General features: G+C 37.6%; 1 protein-coding gene across 2 annotated transcripts in view; it reads right to left on the bottom strand.

Annotated features, from left to right (window-relative positions):
• Positions 1 to 18,633, bottom strand: part of radil (Ras association and DIL domains) — a 43,450-nt gene that overhangs the window by 7,919 nt on the left and 16,898 nt on the right. For both annotated transcript variants that reach the window (XM_030141710.1, XM_030141716.1), the window contains 10 exons: positions 17,858 to 17,988; positions 13,883 to 13,920; positions 13,589 to 13,740; positions 13,291 to 13,403; positions 12,960 to 13,076; positions 11,817 to 11,940; positions 8,469 to 8,641; positions 6,716 to 6,866; positions 4,586 to 4,812; positions 3,886 to 4,225 (listed from right to left, as the gene is read on the bottom strand). In XM_030141710.1, the coding sequence (XP_029997570.1) occupies positions 3,886 to 4,225; positions 4,586 to 4,812; positions 6,716 to 6,866; positions 8,469 to 8,641; positions 11,817 to 11,940; positions 12,960 to 13,076; positions 13,291 to 13,403; positions 13,589 to 13,740; positions 13,883 to 13,920; positions 17,858 to 17,988 (1,566 nt within the window). The remainder of the gene's footprint in view (positions 1 to 3,885; positions 4,226 to 4,585; positions 4,813 to 6,715; positions 6,867 to 8,468; positions 8,642 to 11,816; positions 11,941 to 12,959; positions 13,077 to 13,290; positions 13,404 to 13,588; positions 13,741 to 13,882; positions 13,921 to 17,857; positions 17,989 to 18,633) is intronic.

Genomic DNA, 18,633 nt, shown 5'->3' with positions numbered 1-18,633 from the left:
GAAACTCACACCCACTAATACACCCTGCAGAGGACACACACACCCAAATGCACAAAGACAAACACACACGCACACACACAAATACACACAGGGTCTCGCTATGGGGGTTGAACAAACAGAGGAGGCAGAGCTAATTGCTGTGCAGAAGACAAACACAAATAGTGGGACGCATGCAGAGGGGCTAATCTGACACACACACATGTGCTTCTGACAAGACCCTGCAGATGTCACACTCACTACACTGCACACACTGCACAGACGGATGCTGCCGTTACGTCAGAAACACAACCAACCCATCAGTGACACCTCTGTTTACAATCCCTCCAAAATTTTAACACAGCCTATTGTTGGATTATTACCACTGTTAAACAAGTCGGATAAATACACAAAAAGTACAGCTATGAAAAAACGTAATTAGCCATTAACCGACAGCTCAGGTCTGTACTATTTAGAAATTAAAGTGCTTATCTTCAGTAAAATTGTTATTGTCCATAACAATCGAAGAGTAAAAACAACTAAAGTATAACAGGGTTCCTACAGGCTTCTACAAATCCAGTTTAAGACTTTCTTTAGACCTTTTGAAGACTACTTAGAACAGAATTTAATGCCCATTCACAGCCTAATTCACAGCCACACTGGCAAAAATTTGTGACTCCTAGAATTTAGGCATTTATTTACTCCAATGCTTTGATTCCCACTGTTCCAAATCATTTCTCACCGGGGGCTACAAAGTTAGTGATAACTGGTTCCTAATTTCAATATAAATTGTCAGGTTAGAACTGAGTAGATTAACGTTACTTTCTTTGCAGCTTGGACACATTTAAACACAATCCAGCAAACAAGTTTATGGCAACGTAACTTAAGACCCACCATATCGAATTTAATACCTTTTAAAGACTTTTTTTAAGGTATTAAATGCAGATTTAAGACTTTTTAAGACCCCGCGGGAACCCAGTATAACTGCTCTGATGTGTGTAGTACCTCCTAGTATCTCCTATTGAGCTGTAAGTAGTTTACATATATACAATCTATCTCCCACCGGAATCCTGCTGTGAGTAATAGTCCTCCTCATGTCTGGTTTTGTCTGCACTTACTCCTGAGAAGCCAATCTAAGTCTTAAGCTGCTAAATGTTCCTTTATTTTCTCCATGCCGATAGAGATGCTGGAGTGTGAGCCACAGAGTCATTTAAGAGACTGTGAAAGCTGCAGTAAAGAAAGAATTAAGGGGATAATTCTCCCTGTTATAAAGTTATTTCTTGTGTTAATATATATTTGTTCACCTTGAAAAGCGCTGAGTAAATAAGTTCAACAGAGTGTGAGCAAATTGTTTGCATTAGAATATAAATGTTTTGGCCATTTGATTCAGCGGGAATTTGATAATATAAAGAATGGATGTCAAACTCATTTTAGTTCAGGTACCACACATACAGCCCGATATGATGTCAAAAGTGGGCTGGACTTAAGTAAAATTACATTATTAACATGTTTAAATCTAGAAAGTATCCCTTAAAAATGTGAATAGCATGAACAACTTCAAACAACCTGAAATTTATTAAGAAAAACAAGTAAAATTTTAACAATATTATGTCTCAGTTTATCATTTACACATGTGCATTTCAACGTATACGCAGCAGATCTTCGAAGGCACAAAACATTTCGTAGCAGAATTTTGTTAAAATTGCACGTCACTTAAGACATTTCAGGTTATTAATTTTTGTTCAGGTTATTTACATTTTTTGTGAAAGAACAGTTTGTAAATGTGAACATTTTCATGTCGTTTTACTTATTTCTACATTACAAAAAGGAGAAAAATCTGGAGTTGTCACTATAGGTTATTATGATAATATTTTACTGGTTTGACCCACTTGTTGAGGTCAAATTTAGCTGTATGTGGACCCTCAACTAAAATGATTTTGACACCCTTGATTGTTAGTATCTTCCATGCAATTTTTGCATTTCATTAATTCATCCCATGGGCCGGAATGGACCCTTTGGCGGGCCTGTTTTGGCCTGCTGGCTGTTTGTTTGACAACCCCCTGACAAAAGAATTATTCAGGATTTCGTGGAATACACCAGAGATTCATGCCTAGCCTGGTTCTCTCTAAATTTCAATAATCCACCTCCTAAAGCTCACATTATACATCTGGTTTGTAAAAAAGACAAAATTTCTAATAAGGTTCAACTATTTGTTCCTGCTATCAACAGATGGGGGCGGTATTTTACCACTAAGCTGACGTGCTGGTGTTCACTGTCCAACCGCTGAAACTCTGAGGGTCAGTCAATACTGATTAAGTTTACACTATGTCTGACATTGCTCTCTGAGCTCATTCTGAAGGGAACTGAAGCTCTGAAGGTCTTTTCAAAGCCAGCAGACAGCTTTGACAAGGACTGTTATTTCATATGGAGTCGCTTGTTTAATACCACCTTAATTTGTGTTAAGGTGTGACTTTGGCATCTCACCATACTTCTACAAAAACAAACTAACTGATCAAGGAAAAAGAAAAGCGGCAACTTGAGGTGAAATTATGTTTCTTGCCAACAGAGCCTGGTCACGAAGAGATTTTACAGATACATCAACACCATGTAAGATGTTATAATGGTCAAATGCCTCGGTGTATGTTTTTAATCTGTTACATCAAGATGTACTTTTTTAAAGTTAAATAACAATGTTGCTTGTTACATTTACACACTTTGTGGTATAAGTAAGTATTTCAGCGGTAGTAACAGTAAATAAACCAGTCACAGCAGAGCAGGGCATTTAACCTTCTGATTCAAACACCACCCACTGATGTGTTATTTCTCTGAACACATCTCTGACACCAACCCCAACAGCAGCACTACTAGTTGGACTGAGGGTAAACTGTGACTACAGTGACACTGCTCAGTCTAGTGATATAACGAAACAGGACACAGTGGCGCTAGCTGACTAGCATGCTAACTGCTATACATATTTATACAATACAATACACTGGCATCCTTTACTGAACATCAGAACTGTTATTTCTTCACCCAGTAATGACAATTTAAGATCATTCTTTTATATCTTAATATAGAAATATTAAAAGTTGTGCCTTTAATCAATATATAAATAAGAATGTGCATTAAAATGTCCAGGTAAATAATGCATTTCTGCATACAGCATCTTCCAGTATAGCGTGAAATGCCAAGCCTTTTATTGTGATGACTGTTCAGTGTTTGTTCTACTACTATATACAGGGTTCCTACAAGTTTCTACAAGTTAAATTTAAGACTTTTTAAAAGTACTTGGAACAAAATTTCCTACTTTCAGTAGAAATTGTTGGGTTGGAACGGGTGGAAGCAAGTATCCCAACATTACTTTCTTTGCAGCTTGGACATTTAACAGACACACTTAAATGCAGTACAGTAAAGAAATTTACAGTAACATAACTTAAGACCTACCACATCAACTTTAATACATTTTAAAGACTTTTTTTAGGGTATTAAATGTACATTTGTAAATTCAAAACTTTTTAAGATCCTGTGGGAACCCTGTATATAACATTATTAGAATTATATATTTTTGTTCAAGCAAAAGTTATATGATCAAACCAATAAACAAAGGGGACTTCAGAAAATTATGAACAATTCCATTAATTGTATGTGCTGTGGGGTATTTCTACAGTGGTAATGTATGAGGTTACTGAAAATAAACACAGTACATTTAGGCAGGAAGTGGACACTGTAACAGAAACCATGGACGACACAATTTAACTGATGCTTGTGTATTTATTTGATGACATTTCGGAGACTTTCTAATGTCATCTAATAATATTCGTGGTGCTTTTGTGCTGCTTCCACCTCACAGCTCAGGTGTGTTATTTTTATCTGTCATTTTTTCCAGCCCCTGTTTGTGATTCATCCTACCTTCCAGTCCGTTGGTGATGAGTCCATTGGTCTTCTTACATTCTGCCACAGTTCTGCTGGTGCAGCCGTTTGTCTGTGTGTTGTGGCCTATGACCGGCCCTCCTCCTCCTCCACTTCCTCCACCTCCCGGGTACAGTGGTGTGTGGGGCGGAGTCAGCAGGCAGGACAGGTCTGGGTTGGCCGTTCGGGGGTGGTGGATGGTGCCGTTCCTTCTCAGGCTGTGTGTGTGTGATTGGCTGGAGGGTCTGTCTCGTCCTCTGTCCTCTCCTGTCTCTGTTGTCGTCTCATCTCCAGGAGCCCCGGAGCGAGGACTGCTCTGGGCCGGAGGCAACAACTCCCTCTGTCAGCACATAATATTTTGGACAATTTATAATGTGAATGTATAAGTGTGTCTGTATACGGGTGTATGTGTACATATGAGGGTGCAGTAACACTAAGGATTATGGTCTAGTCAGCCGTTCCCACTAATTAGACAGCCTGAAGACTAATCAGATTAACCATGATTTAACCATGTCTAGGATTCTGTGTGTGTATGTATGTGTGTGTGTGTGTGCGGGTTGGCTGGAGTAGAAGGTTTTTGTCTTTCATTTATGGGATTAAGGGGAACTCCTCAACAACCACAGCTGCTCAGGCACATGGCCTGGATTACTGTTAGGTGTGTGTATTTGACAGCATGCGTGTATGCGTGAGTCTTTCTGACCTGGACGTCGGGCCAGTCAGCTGTGTTGGTGCCGTTGGAGTGTGTGTGCACGCTGGGGGTGTTGCTGTGTGTTTGCGTCTTAGTGCGCAGCCCCCACAGGTAGTGTCGGATGTACAGCAGCTGTCTGTAGATGCTGTCTTCTACACACTCACTGTCCAGGTCCACTCTGAAGCCGGCGCTGGGCAACACGATAGGGGGGTGGTTCTCAAAACTCTCCAGCAGGTCGACTAAAAACGCACAAACTGATGTAACCACGTGCACATGCTCACTTGTGTACACATACAATAAACATAAAGGCTTCCATCAGTTCTTTCTTGTACATACTAAATACAGCTTTCACACTAAACAAGGTACAAAAATCTGGAAATTGGACTGTGATTAAATTCATGTGAGTAACGATTATAAACTTGCAGCATTTTAACTTGATGCGGATCGATCTAATGGCTTATCACAACAGAAATAAACACAAAAACAGCCAAGCAGTGGCACTTCATACCTTGGACGTAAAAGCAAATGAGTAAAGGACTCCGTTTAATAGTGATGGAGTAAAGCTAAGCCATTTCTGTGAGTCTCTACTGCATTTTGGATCTTTTTTTTTTTTTTCTTTTTAATGATTGTCCATTTTTTAAAACTTAAATATTTTTGATCATTTCATGCCACAATCATAACAATATCCAGTTCATATCATCATAGACATAAATTTTTTTACTGTAGTTCTTTTTAAAAAAAAAAAAAAATCACATTATCACACTGTTATCAGTAAACTTCACAATATTCTGCAACAGGTCCCCAAACACCTCTCTAATAATTGGAACATTTATTTCAACATTTATTACAAAACTCATACTGCATATACAGGGTGGGGAAGCAAAATTCACAATATTTTGAGGCAGGGATTGAAAGACAGTGTATGACCAATTAGTTTATTGAAAGTCATGAGAATTTAAATCTTCAAATCATATTTTACTGCATTTCTAACGGTCTTGTTGTTTACCTCAAGTTCAATTGCCATTTTTCCCATGGATTTGGTTGGATCCTTTAGGATTTTGGATTTGAAAGCTTTAATAAAAGCTTTGGTACGTTTTTTGTTGCTTCCTCCACTTCCAGACTTTCTCGTAATAGTTTTGCTCATAGTCATTCTCTTCTTTCCATTCTAAACAGTCTTTATGGACACTCCAACTATTTTTGAAATCTCCTTTGGTGTGACGAGTGCATTCAGCAAGTCACACACTCTTTGACGTTTGCTTTCCTGATTACTCATAAGGGCAAAAGTTTCTGAAAAGGTATGGATAATAGTGTTAGGTATGATTATGACATCAATATATGTTTGGTTTCAAAACAATTGACATAGTGCCTGCTGAGAAAAAACAACTAAATGTTCATTGTAAATTTAGCTTCCCCACCCTGTATATGTAATTTGGGAATTATACTGAAGTGGTTAGCAAAACATAAAAATGCCATAAAAATAAATATGGTCAGTAAAATATGATGTGTGTTGGTGCCACAAAAGACATAATAATACATTGAATATTAATAACAAAAAATAAACTGAAAAAACACCACACTTTAACTTAGCTATAAAAATACAGGTGATATTTCCCCCCATTCTTCAGGCGTCAGTCATTATGTGGATATTCTATACAGTGGCACCATTATCAAACTATACATTGTGATAAATATCAATACTGATGTATATGACAAGAATTTATTAACATAATTTTAGCCAAATTACCTAACATTACTTGCTCTAAAAACTTGAACATATTAGTAGGGGTAGTGGGCTAATTTTATACATCACTGTGAAATCATATGTGTAAAGGATGGTAATTAGACTTTCAGGCCACTGACACATCAATAATGCAACAATACAAGAATGACAAAAAATGATGAGTATCTAAACTAAATTTTACATTGTGCACTTTTTTGCGGTTACATATGACTATGTAATGACTTTTGAAAACTTCAAACTAAAAAATAACCCATATAAAAAAAAAAAAAATTAAAAAAAAACAACAACCCAGCAACATTAAAAGATACAACATATGAACATAGGGATGATTGCCTTGCAGTGTTCAGATACCAGTAAATCCAGATGTTCAGTGATTCGATATCTGGCTCTCACAGACCTACCTGTTCTGTAAATATAAGCCTCGTCTTCACTGCTGGGCTGCCACACGGGGACAGGGCCCAACTCTGCTGTAAGCTGGTACTGGGTCAGAATCCTGTGCAACTGGACTGGTTTCAGTGCCGGATGCTCACTGGACAACGCACGCCAGCTTACCTGCACCAAGACAGGAGACGAGAAGGAGCTAGAGGAAGGATTAACACTGATAACAGACAGATGAGAGGGTATAAATACACAAGTGACAAGACGTTCTTTCATCATGGTGTTCAAGATGTGATGATGAAGTGGTGATGCTTTTATGTGTCAACCTGTTGGACTATTTTTGCGATTGATAGCATCAGATTTTTTTATCACATATTTAATTAAATTAATAAATGTAAATATGCTCCTGTTGCTCTACTGCAGCCACCTCTCTGAGTTTCTGCACCCCAATCTATTGCTGCTGAACTGACATGATTAACTAAAATTTTACAACAAAATGAAGATTCACTACTTCTATTTATTTTTACTATACTGATTTTAGAAAATTTTACAGAGCTTATTTACTGAAAATTATTAGAAATTATTATTAAAGGCTGTAAATTCCCTGAAATTTTATAGTTTAATTAGGGCTGTCAAAATTAAAGCATTAACTTGGATTAATCCATCATGATTAGTCTGATTAAAAATTTTAATGCAATTAACCCATCTGCAGGGTGGAGTGACTCTGAACGTCTCTGCCAACGCATACGGTCCAGTTTGTCCAAGTAGAGTTAGCATCGCACATGAACAAATGGGCAGATGATCTGGTAGTGACAGGCAGCAGAACCAACCCATAAAGATGGAAGACATTAAACAGCATGTTGGCCCTCTGGATGGAAATATGAGAACAAAAAACCCAAGACGAAACGGTTGACCAACATAAAGTATTAGACACACTCCGCAGGAGGGAGTTTTCTTTTCACCAAAGCTCTTCCATCTTAAAATACCACATTAATGCAAAGCACACATTAGTCTGGGATTCTGCTAGCACTTCTGCTAAATGCAAAATGAAACTATTAGCAATTAATATAGATTAAAAATGAATGATATTTAATCGTGATTAATTGAAATTAATCCACAGCAACCCTGTGATTAATCTGATTAAAAATTTTAATAGAAAAAATATTTGATATGAACCTCTGATCTGGATCATAAAACAGTTTCAAAGTCTTCAATGGTTTGTCAAATCCTTTATCTAACATTTGTTAGTGCATCTCATACATGGTGGTGTTTTGTTACTTTTTCGATCTAATATGACATTAGTTGTTTGTAAATCAGTAGCAGCCTCCTAATTGGCCCACACGTGTAGATCAAAATAATTATTTGTTAAAGCCATTTCCATGGTACTTATTTAAAGTTATCTTATAAAACTAGGTTATTTTGTGACATTTTTAGTCCCCCCCTGTTTTTTATGCTCAAATTGAGAAAGTGAATAATAAAGCTGGATGGAAATGTACCTTTTATGATTCTAGATTTAGACACTGGGGTTACTAGTTTATTAGTATCAGTCGACTCATCAGTGTTTTATTACTAATACTGTCACCATACTTACATGTGTAACATATGAAAGAATAGCAAACCTTCATCAGCCTGTTACACGATTAAAGGTCTTGAAAAAAATGTAAGAGTGGCTGCCTCTAAACACATTTTGTGAACTCTCCTGTTCTTTTTTTAATTACCCTTACCTGACCAAAGCTAGGTTATTATATGTAGTCCATTTTGGCTTGTGCGCGGTACCTGTGTAAGCTGTTGGGGTGATGTGGCCAGTATGGAGACAGCACTGTTTAGCTTAGTGAAGAATTTGTCGGCCAGATGTCCCAGTCCAGATCTGCTCGCCCACTCCATGACCATCCGCAAACACGCCTGAATCTGCAACACCTTGGAGCGTTGAAACCAACCCCGAGATGGACCTAAACACACACACATGCACACACACACATGCACGCACGCACACACACAAGTGTTACATCAGAGGCAAAGCAGGAGATTTCTCTCCTCCAGTGTGTTCATTTCTTAATGAGAGAAATGTAAATAGAGACTGTGTGTGCACGTTTCCATTTGTGTGCGTATTGTATGCCTGTGGACATTAATTTTTAATTAAGTTGATATTGAAGTCAATGGAACAATAGCAACAGCCACTGGTGGACGGTTCCTCACAGAATACAAATGGACTGCTGCAGAGGGGCTCGGCTCACTCACTTTGTGTTTTACTGCCCAACAAACCAGCACACTGCTTGTTTGTCACCCTGCTTCATCAGTTTTACTGGTATCAAACAAGTAAGAGCATGTTTTGTGCTGGGTTAAGCAGACCAGAACTCTTAATCTAATATTTGTCAATCTGGCAGGTCACATTTTCTGTGCCGTTGCATTACCTCACTACAGTCATAATTCCTCTTTAAGCTTTGTCAAATACCCCCCACAATGTGAGCTCTGGGTTCTGTGGGGGTTTAGTACAAACAAAGACAAACAACTGGACTAAAGTAGCCCATCATTTGACATTTTTGTCACTAATGCTGATACAGTGATATACAATATGCTCATCTAGGATCCAACACCTAAAAAGGCACCACTTATAACTTATACTAACTGTGTGAGAGGTGTGAAGTGACGGAAAATGAGCACAAAAAATATTTTAAAGTAGCAGAAGGAAATTCCAAAGAAACAACGAGGTAAGCTTTCAACAAGCTGAATAATGTCTTCAATTTTAGATGCAAGCTTACAATTTACACTGTTAAAGACACATTTCGGGCAGTGTCACACAGCTACAAAAATGCAAAACTACATACACTATTAAATGTCTTTCTTTTTTTTTGTAAGTTAGATAGAAACCTTTAGGCAGACAATGAACCGAAAGCCTTTACCCCGCTAACCAAATGTGCTGAGAGTGCACATGTATCCCTTCAAATTTTCTGACATATGTTTTGGATGCCATGCACACACTCCCCTCTGTAATAGGCTTATGTCTAGGCATACAGTAATCTATGTGTGAGGCATCGCAAACAGACGAGACATCTCTTAACCTCTTAACAAAAGGTGTCATAATGCTTCATAGCCCACAGTCACCTTTAAACACAGAAAAGCCATTGTACACTCTCCAACGGTCCGGACAACCAGGAGCTACTCATTCTAAGCTGTTTACATGGCTACGTCACACAAACACCTACATTCAAACAAATCCATCACAGAGCAGAGATTATGAACCATAGAGCAGGTTTTAGTCTGAACCACAGAGAAGAGACAAAGACTATACCAACAGTCTAGTACACTGTCTGCGGGATAAAAAAAAAGACATCAAATAGAAAAGAACACAAATCTGAACACCGAAAAAATATAACGTTAACTCATTACCAGTCCCAAATTTCCTCCACTTTTTTGGACTGTGTTGAAGGCCATAACAGTAGTGATGGATGTATATTTACAAATGAAATGAAACTGACATAAAATGAAGGTAAAACAACACTACCTTTTTATGATTTGGGGTTATATAAACTACTAGCACCCTACATCTCACATCCAAGAAATGTCTACAATATTCTACGCAATGATATAAATGTTTGTTTGTTTTAAATTTATAGACATTTCAATATATTGATAGTAAAGCTGAGACATATATCCAAAATTTGCATTAGTGACTATTTACAATTTTAATTATTTTTATCAGATTTTTTTTCCCGTCAATACTGCATTACAATATCAACCAACAACCACAACAAAATATTAAAAATATATATATTAAAAAAAAAAAATTATATATATATATATATATATATATATATATATATATATATATATATATATATATAAACATATTTAAAAAATAAAATACAATAAATTAAAAATTAAAAACTTTTAAAAATGTAATAAAAAAAAAACATATAATCGGTAGACATTTGGAATTTTTGTTGAGCAACAAATGTCTCTAGAGGAGGCAATAATTTTGTAATTTAAGGATTTTCTCTGCCCCAACTGAGATGCATGATTCCAAGGTGTACTGCAACTGGAAATGCGTGATCACGTATTTTCTGAATATTCATGGATTCCTTAAGTCTGAGGAATCGTTATCATCCTCAAAACACCACGTGGCCTATATAGATGGTTTGAATGGGAGCTATGACATTGTGTGGATTTTTCTTTTATGCCGTTTAATGTTTAACCACCCCATCAGTCTGTTTTCCTGTGCAGCCGTGGTATCAGGAAAACGGTGTATTTCAGAATGTTTAGCTGGAGTATGTGTCGTTGGGCTTGTGCGTGAGTTGCAAAGTGAGCGCCTAGTATGATGCAAACGTCAGCGTTTACCTGCTCCAAACTCACTTCCCTGTTACCATGGACACCATCAGCAGTGAAATATCAATAAGCGACAAAAAGGGGAGCGAGGCAGAGGAGAGAAAGCCAGACAGACGGAGAGAGAGGAGGAGGAGGTGGAAGAAGCGGAGGAGGAGGAGAGGGAAGTGGAGATGAGGTGGGGCGCACAGGGAAGCTTCAGCCTGAATAAAAAGGTATTTCTCCTTCTCCCTTTGCCAGACATGTGATCTCTGCTGTCTCCAGCAGCTAATGAAGACATATGGTATGGGCGTGTGTGTGTGTGTGTGCGTCTGTAGCTAAAGACACAAAAAGAGGGTGTGGAGAGGTGGTAGGTGGCTTTTCACATAGATACAGCTGCAGGTAAATCACCGTTTTCTGTATTTAGAAGAGGTAAAAAAGACTATTAGCAAGGTCATCACAACAACCGAGCAGGCTCTCAGCCCTTCAACCTTCATTCTGCCCTTTCCCCCCATCTCCCCCTCCCCACCTCCATCCTCTCTTCCAACCCCATTCAATCCCACTTCTACTCTTCTTTGTCTCACACCCTGATGGCCAGATGGAAGGAAGGAAGGCAAGGAGGAGGAGGAGGGAGAAGCAGAATGCAGATAGGAGAAGGGCATTGAGGACAAATCTGGGTTAGTCTCTGTCAAAATGCTGACAAGGACACAAGGACACGCACACTCTCTCTCTGTCTCTATCTAATACACACACTAACAACTGTACAAATCCTTAGGGAGGTCTAATGGACGTGACGTTAGCAGTGTTTATGTGAGTGCTCCCTACCTTTGTCCATTAGCTGGTTAAATAGTGACACATTGGAGAAGAAGAAGAGGTAAGCGAACATCTGAGCCTGAATCTCCGGGTGAACCTGGTAGCCCTGCAGAAGCTCTTGACCGCTCTGAAATACCTGCAGAAAACACACACATACACTGATGGTTACAGAAATAATGGCAACAACAGCTGCAACAGCTTTATGTTACACAGCTTTATCTACATGTAAACAAGTATTCCAGTGTTATTAGGAACATTACAGTATTGTAAATGTACACAGGCTAAACAGCACTTACTTCCAATTATGAGAGGTGGGATATTTCTGCATTACTCTGGTTTAAAGACATGATTTCGCACTTGTAGGAAACAGTCGCAGAAAAAATTATTAGACCTTCAAAAGTCATCAAAAACAATGGTTATGCAATCAAGTACTAACTCCTGTGTGTATCATGTGACTAAAACAGACAGAAAAGAAAACATGGAATTCCTAAAAGCACTGTTTTTGGTAGTGCAATGCCATAGGTATTGATGTAAGAACTGAAGTGATTTTGGTTATTATCAAGAAAACATGGAAAATGGATAGATATCAGCTCTGAAATGAAACTCTTATGAGCTATTTTTGTTGTTATCATTATATTTGTCCAAACAAATGTACCTTTAGTTGTACCAGACATTAAAATTAACAAGAAATTGAAGAAAACAAGGGTGGTCTAATAATTTTTTCTCCGACTGTATGTGGACATTTAGTGAACTTACCTCTTGCCCTTTTTGAGGTCAGCTCTGTACATGGGACACAATCAAAATCATAGCAAGCACCATGTTTCACCTATAGTTTTTTTTTAAGGTTCCCCCAGTCAAACATGTTGTTTGTTTGCTGAAATTAATGTTGCAGCAAAATCATTCCAATGGGCAGTGGTTCATTTTGATTTGCAGTTATTATCTATTATTATTTTTTGTATCTTAAAGTCATGAAACTCTACATACGAAATTGACACACAACATTTGAAATACATTTAAATGCATTTTTTTTTCTGTAACTGAATATTAACAGAAAAAACAAAAAGAAATTTCATCCAGTTTGACAATTAATTATCAATTCAGTTTTCATTCTCCACCTAACCCAGACCTTTATGACAACACAACACACGTTCTTACCTGTAAGACCCTGCGAATAGGTTCAGGAAACCCAACACCTCCTTTCCAGCAGGGCTCCGAGCCGTCAACTGGGAATGGATTACAGTCCAACAAACCTGGTAACACGACATACAGAGCCTGCAAACACACAGATGAATATACATGCTGATGGAGGATCTGAAATTAGACAATAATGTCACCTCTCACCTCCTATTACAAACTGTGTCTTGTCAATGTGTGTGTTTTGACTCAATCTGTACAAATGAGGCCAAGTTATTATTTATCTTCCCTGTTTTCAAAACAACATAAAAAATCTCTTGCTCATTAAGGAGAGGCTGCAGTGACAGATTACCTTGGTGATATAGTAGACACATTGTTGAAAGGTGTACATGATTACTTCCTCCAAGATAGTCATTGCCTCCTCATTGGCTGATATTGTCGCCGATAGCAGCGACTCCTTTGACCCTGGACACAGATGACAGAGATAGAGGTGTACTTAGGAGGTATACACTGAGTGAGTGTTGGAGCTGTATTAGTATCTATAGTATGTCAGTGTGAGTAATGACTCTTCAGCCAAGTTGTTTCCTCACTCATCACTCTTTGTGTGTGTGTGTGTGTGTGTGTGTGTGTGTGTGTATAAGTGTGTGCACCTTGCAGTGTCTCTATGCTGTGTGTGTACGCTGGTGCTCGTTGCTGTATAAAATACAGGATCTCGATGGAGTTAGACATCCAGAAGAAGATGGTCTGAAGGTCCGGGACCAAGTCTGAGATGCTGAGCAGAGACAGCGAGGCCGGGTCCTGACTACATGGATACACAAATGTACACAAATATACACAGAATGAGTAAAAGTTCTAAAGAAGGTGGGTAGATATGCAGTATGTTCTCAAATATGGAGTGCCCATGCTGCCTTTCTTTATAACACAAGTTGGAAAGTGATACTCACTGCTGAGCTTGCTTCTGAGCCAGCTCCTTTGTCTTCTCCTACAAGACACACACACACGCACACACACACACACACGCACACACACACACACACACACACAGCAATTAAGTGCTCATTAAACTTTTAGGATCTGCGTAGGAGAAGCACACTTAAGGATGCTATCACTAACCTCCAGAAAGAAACACTACTATCATATTTACAAAACCTAGAACACTCACAGTGACCCATGATGATAATTACTTACTGGCCTACTGGCCGAAATATTAAGTGACACTGCATATAAGATGTAAGGACACGCCACAGAACATTCAGGATGCCCTCCTGAACCCTTATAAAACTAGCATACCATACAGCACACACCATATAATTATTAGAATACATGGTTTAATGTTCACTGGAGGAGTATCTGGGCTTCTTACCTCTTGTGTTGAACAAGCCCCAGATTTTATGGTTGTGAGAAGTGTATAGCACAAGAGCAAACTAGAATATCCCAAGTACACAACAACTATATAATTTGCTATTCATCCTTAAACCACACTACAGTCATCAGTTGGGCTCACTTCAGATTTAATGCTCCTTTGTTGTTTGGGTCTCTTCACCAGTCAATCATTTGATGTGGTCAATATCAGACTTCAGTATGAAGTGGTCCTGAACTGATCCTCATGTGCAAAAGCTTCTTTAAACTTGGATTTAGGGCTCTTCACTTCCCTGACACCATGACTTTTTTGAGATTCATTTCAGTCCTTTTTTGATATGCTTTCAAAAAACTGGTTATGGTCCCTCCCCTCATGTTTTGAATAAAAATAATGATGGATTAGATTCCTATATTGCTTTTCAAGGTACCCAAAGCGCTGCACATTATTGATCCATTATTCATTCGCTCTCACATTCACACTCTGGTGGTGGTAAACTACGTTTGTAGCCACAGTTGCCCCAGGGTAGGCCCCACCAACCACCACCAAATATTCATACACATTCATACCCCATGCTTGTACAGAAAGTCTAAAACCATCCATCCACTGCCTTCTAGGTTTCCACTCAATAAGTTTTTCTACTGCGTTGCTTCGCGGCCTGACCTCTGCCTTGAAAGCAGCCTTGTTGAGCCCGTTGTAGCTACCAGCCTCTCTGATCACCTTATCAAGGCCTTTTATCCGTTCCCTGTTTTTTACTTTTATTCCAGAGGTGACACTGCTTATGTAGCTTAAACTCCAAACATTTGCTTAATCAGAGGTTTCTTTTAAACATGTGATGAAAGCTTTATAGATTAGTGCTTTTGAAAAACACTGTTTGCCTTTTAAAATCTATATTTGTATATTTACTTTTGTATATGTGTCACAGTAGAGATTGAAATCCAGTAGGATTCCTAATCCTACTAGGACAGATAGTAATTGTAGTTTGTCCTAGGACAAACTGAAATCCTACAAGACATTAGGATCTGAAGATTGGAATTCAAATCTGTCCTAGGAGAATTTGCAATCCTACAAGGACAGATTGTAATTCTATTTGGAAGTGGGATCTGAAGATTGGAAAAATACAGCAAAAAATAGAAGAATTCTGTCAGGACAATCTCGAATTCTATTAGGAGAATGTCAGATTATATCAAAATGTATGGAAAATAGACTGAATCATTTCACAGCCAAAATTCCAGTCAATTTCAGCATAGGTAAGCATACAATTTCGCCATCACTATTCCAGCTGAATTATTTTCATATCTTTCATATCTATATCAGTGTAAGTAAAAACCTTTGTAGTATTACTTGTTTGAAATTTTGAAGTTAGCTGTAGACTAACGTTAGTGTCACTACTGAGTAGTATGTAGCACATTTAAGTATTAGAAAAATAACTGACAAAACCTCTGTAGTATTACTTGTTTGAAATTTTGAAGTTAGCTATTGACTAAGTTCATTGTCACTATTGAGTAGTATGTAGCACCTTTAAGTATTAGAAAAAAACAACTGACAAAACCTCTATAGTATTACTTGTTTGAAATTTTGAAGTTAGTACTATAGACTAAGGTTATTGTCACTTAACTAGTGAGTAGTATGCAGCACATTTAAGTCTTAGAAAAAGTCTTTGAAGCTTACCTATAGAATATTAGATTCAAAGTCTGTGTAAATTCTGAATAAAATCATGGTTTGTAAGAATATTGTTGTTTCTATAGAATATTAGATTCAAAGTCTGTGTAAATTCTGAATAAAATCATGGTTTGTAAGAATATTGTTGTTTCTATAGAATATTAGATTCAAAGTCTGTGTAAATTCTGAATAAAATCATGGTTTGTAAGAATATTGTTGTTTCTTTTACTTTTAACCCTACCATCTAGACCAGGGGGCAGCAAAATGCCAATGCCAACTTTAACATTGTACATTTTCTGAATGGCTTGGTAACAATTAGATAATAATAAAATTGTATGTTGCCATGGCAACGGGTTGTTTACAGGTACGTTTTTCAAATTCTACCGATTTCTGAATACAAATGTGTCTCATTTACATACCAGTGACAGTTACAAACGGCCATTGAATAAGGCTGGACCAGATAGGACAGCTGGCATCCTGGTTACAATGTGTATTGACCTAAGGGCCATATACTGTATCTAAGATATGAAAATAATTCAGCTGGAATGGTGATGGCGAAATCGTAGGACAGACTGAAATTCCAAAATTCCAATCTTCAGATCCCACTTCCAAATAGAATTACAATCTGTCCTTGTAGGATTGTAAATTCTCCTAGGATAGATAGGAATTCCAATCTTCAGATCCTAATTTCTTGTAGGGTTTCAGTTTGTCCTAGGACAAACTAAAATTTCAATCTGTCCTAGTAGGATTAGAAATCCTACTAGGACAGATAGTAATTTTAGTTTGTCCTAGGACAAACTACAATTACTATCTGTCCTAGTAGGATTAGGAATCCTACTGGATTTCAATCTCTACTGTGACATATGTATGTTGCATAAATGTACATTTTTATTTGCATTTACATTTTATTCTAAAAGTGGAACTGTGTTTTAAAAAGTGTTACAAAATAAATTACTTACTTTATTATACCTACATAACATCTGCATATTAGCAAGTAACACTGTAGGCTTGATGTCACAGCAACAATGTGTCAAGGTACAGTTTCAAACTTACTCCCACGGTCTGACTCTAATCTAATTCTGTAGAGCCTATTTGTATATAAAAGTGAAACTAAATATTAGTTAAATGGATAAATATTTTCATCCAACCTCAAAAGTTTGTCTGTTGTGACAGACACCAATCTAAAGACAGACAACTTACACCATAGTTAGACTGGAATGTGTGCATGTGTGTAATACAGTACAATACATGTGATATGCAAACCTGTTTAACTATTCAACTGGCCTGAAACGGCTGACCTGCTTCCACATCAGGTCATTTTAACCCATAAAGACCCGGTGCTACTTTTATGGCAACTCCTGAATATTTTTTTTCTCTCATTTAACCATTTCGTAAGTGATTTGCCACCATTTACTATTGTATTATCTTCTGTATTTTGCATTTTTCAGTGTAAATCATCTATTTTCCTATATTTAATTCACTGATCATGTAAATGTTCATAAAAGCTCAGGGTAAATTCAAAGGTTATTATATCAAATCAGAGGAAAACTGAAGAAAAGGTGACGAGTTTCAGCCAAACACACCAACTGAATGTAAAAGCAAGTATTTACAATGTTTGCATTTATCAAACTCCATGGGTTTTACTGGTGAATCGGTGTTGTAGAAGATGATGGTGTTTCCACGCTAACTACGGAGCCTCTGAACGTCCAAATGGGTCATATCTGATGACCATGAAAAGATGACAAACTGCATTTTACACCAGTTATTTACATGTATTGATAGGATTAGTGGATGAGGAGCTATTAGACATTTTTGATCAGTAGATGCTTTTGGTCACAGTAGCTGTTTGGGTCTTTATAGGTTAAGCAGAGAGAGACAGTTAAGACAGACAGACACTGACCCATGCAATGGTTTGGATTCTCCTGACAATCTTAAGCAGCAGCTTTCCAAAACTCCCAGGAGGAAAGTTTGAAGCAGAGTGCTGTATGCACAGACACAGCAGGTAGGCTGGGGTCAGTTTATGGTCATCTCCTGAGAGAAAGACAGGTTTGATCAATTACTTCGCTAAAATTCAAGGGTTAATGGGAATCATGTTGAACCTTACTAAAAAGCTTACAACCTCATTAGATACAGAAACAATAGAACAACTCCCTCCATATGAAACAGTCTCCTTGAAAACTGTGGACAGAACCCAGGGCAGAAAACTGGGACACTGATACTTTCTATTGCCTTCTACTAAAGAAAAACAAGGGAGAAAATACTGGATGAGTTAGGACTCTCAGTTCTGCTGAATAATGCTTTTTAGCTCCTCTCAAGGCTTTGTTTCAGTACAACTGTTGCAGGCAGCATCTTTAACTGATAACATCATCCTTCCACTGTTGTTCTGAGCCTAATGTTCAGCTGAATTACAAAAATAAAATGGGTAAATAAAAAAAAACCTTTCCTCATAGTATGCTACACCAAGAACCTATAACAAGGTTCCTTCAATTATAAGACTTAATTGCATGGCCTAAACTGACGAAAAAGAAACCATTCTGGGGATAAAAGTTACCATATGTGACCTATTAGTTTTGTTTTTTTTCCTGGAAATAGTTTATAAATATTGGGATGATCTATTATTTGTGAAACTAGGTACATCAATGTGCATATTTAGAGAACTACAGTCTAATAATGTAA

This window comes from Sphaeramia orbicularis, chromosome 1 (genome assembly GCF_902148855.1).
Source record: "Sphaeramia orbicularis chromosome 1, fSphaOr1.1, whole genome shotgun sequence".
In the NCBI taxonomy this organism is placed as follows: Eukaryota; Metazoa; Chordata; class Actinopteri; order Kurtiformes; family Apogonidae; genus Sphaeramia; species Sphaeramia orbicularis.
Note: the sequence above shows the minus strand (reverse complement) of the source record. Positions and strands in the feature narration are given on the sequence as shown.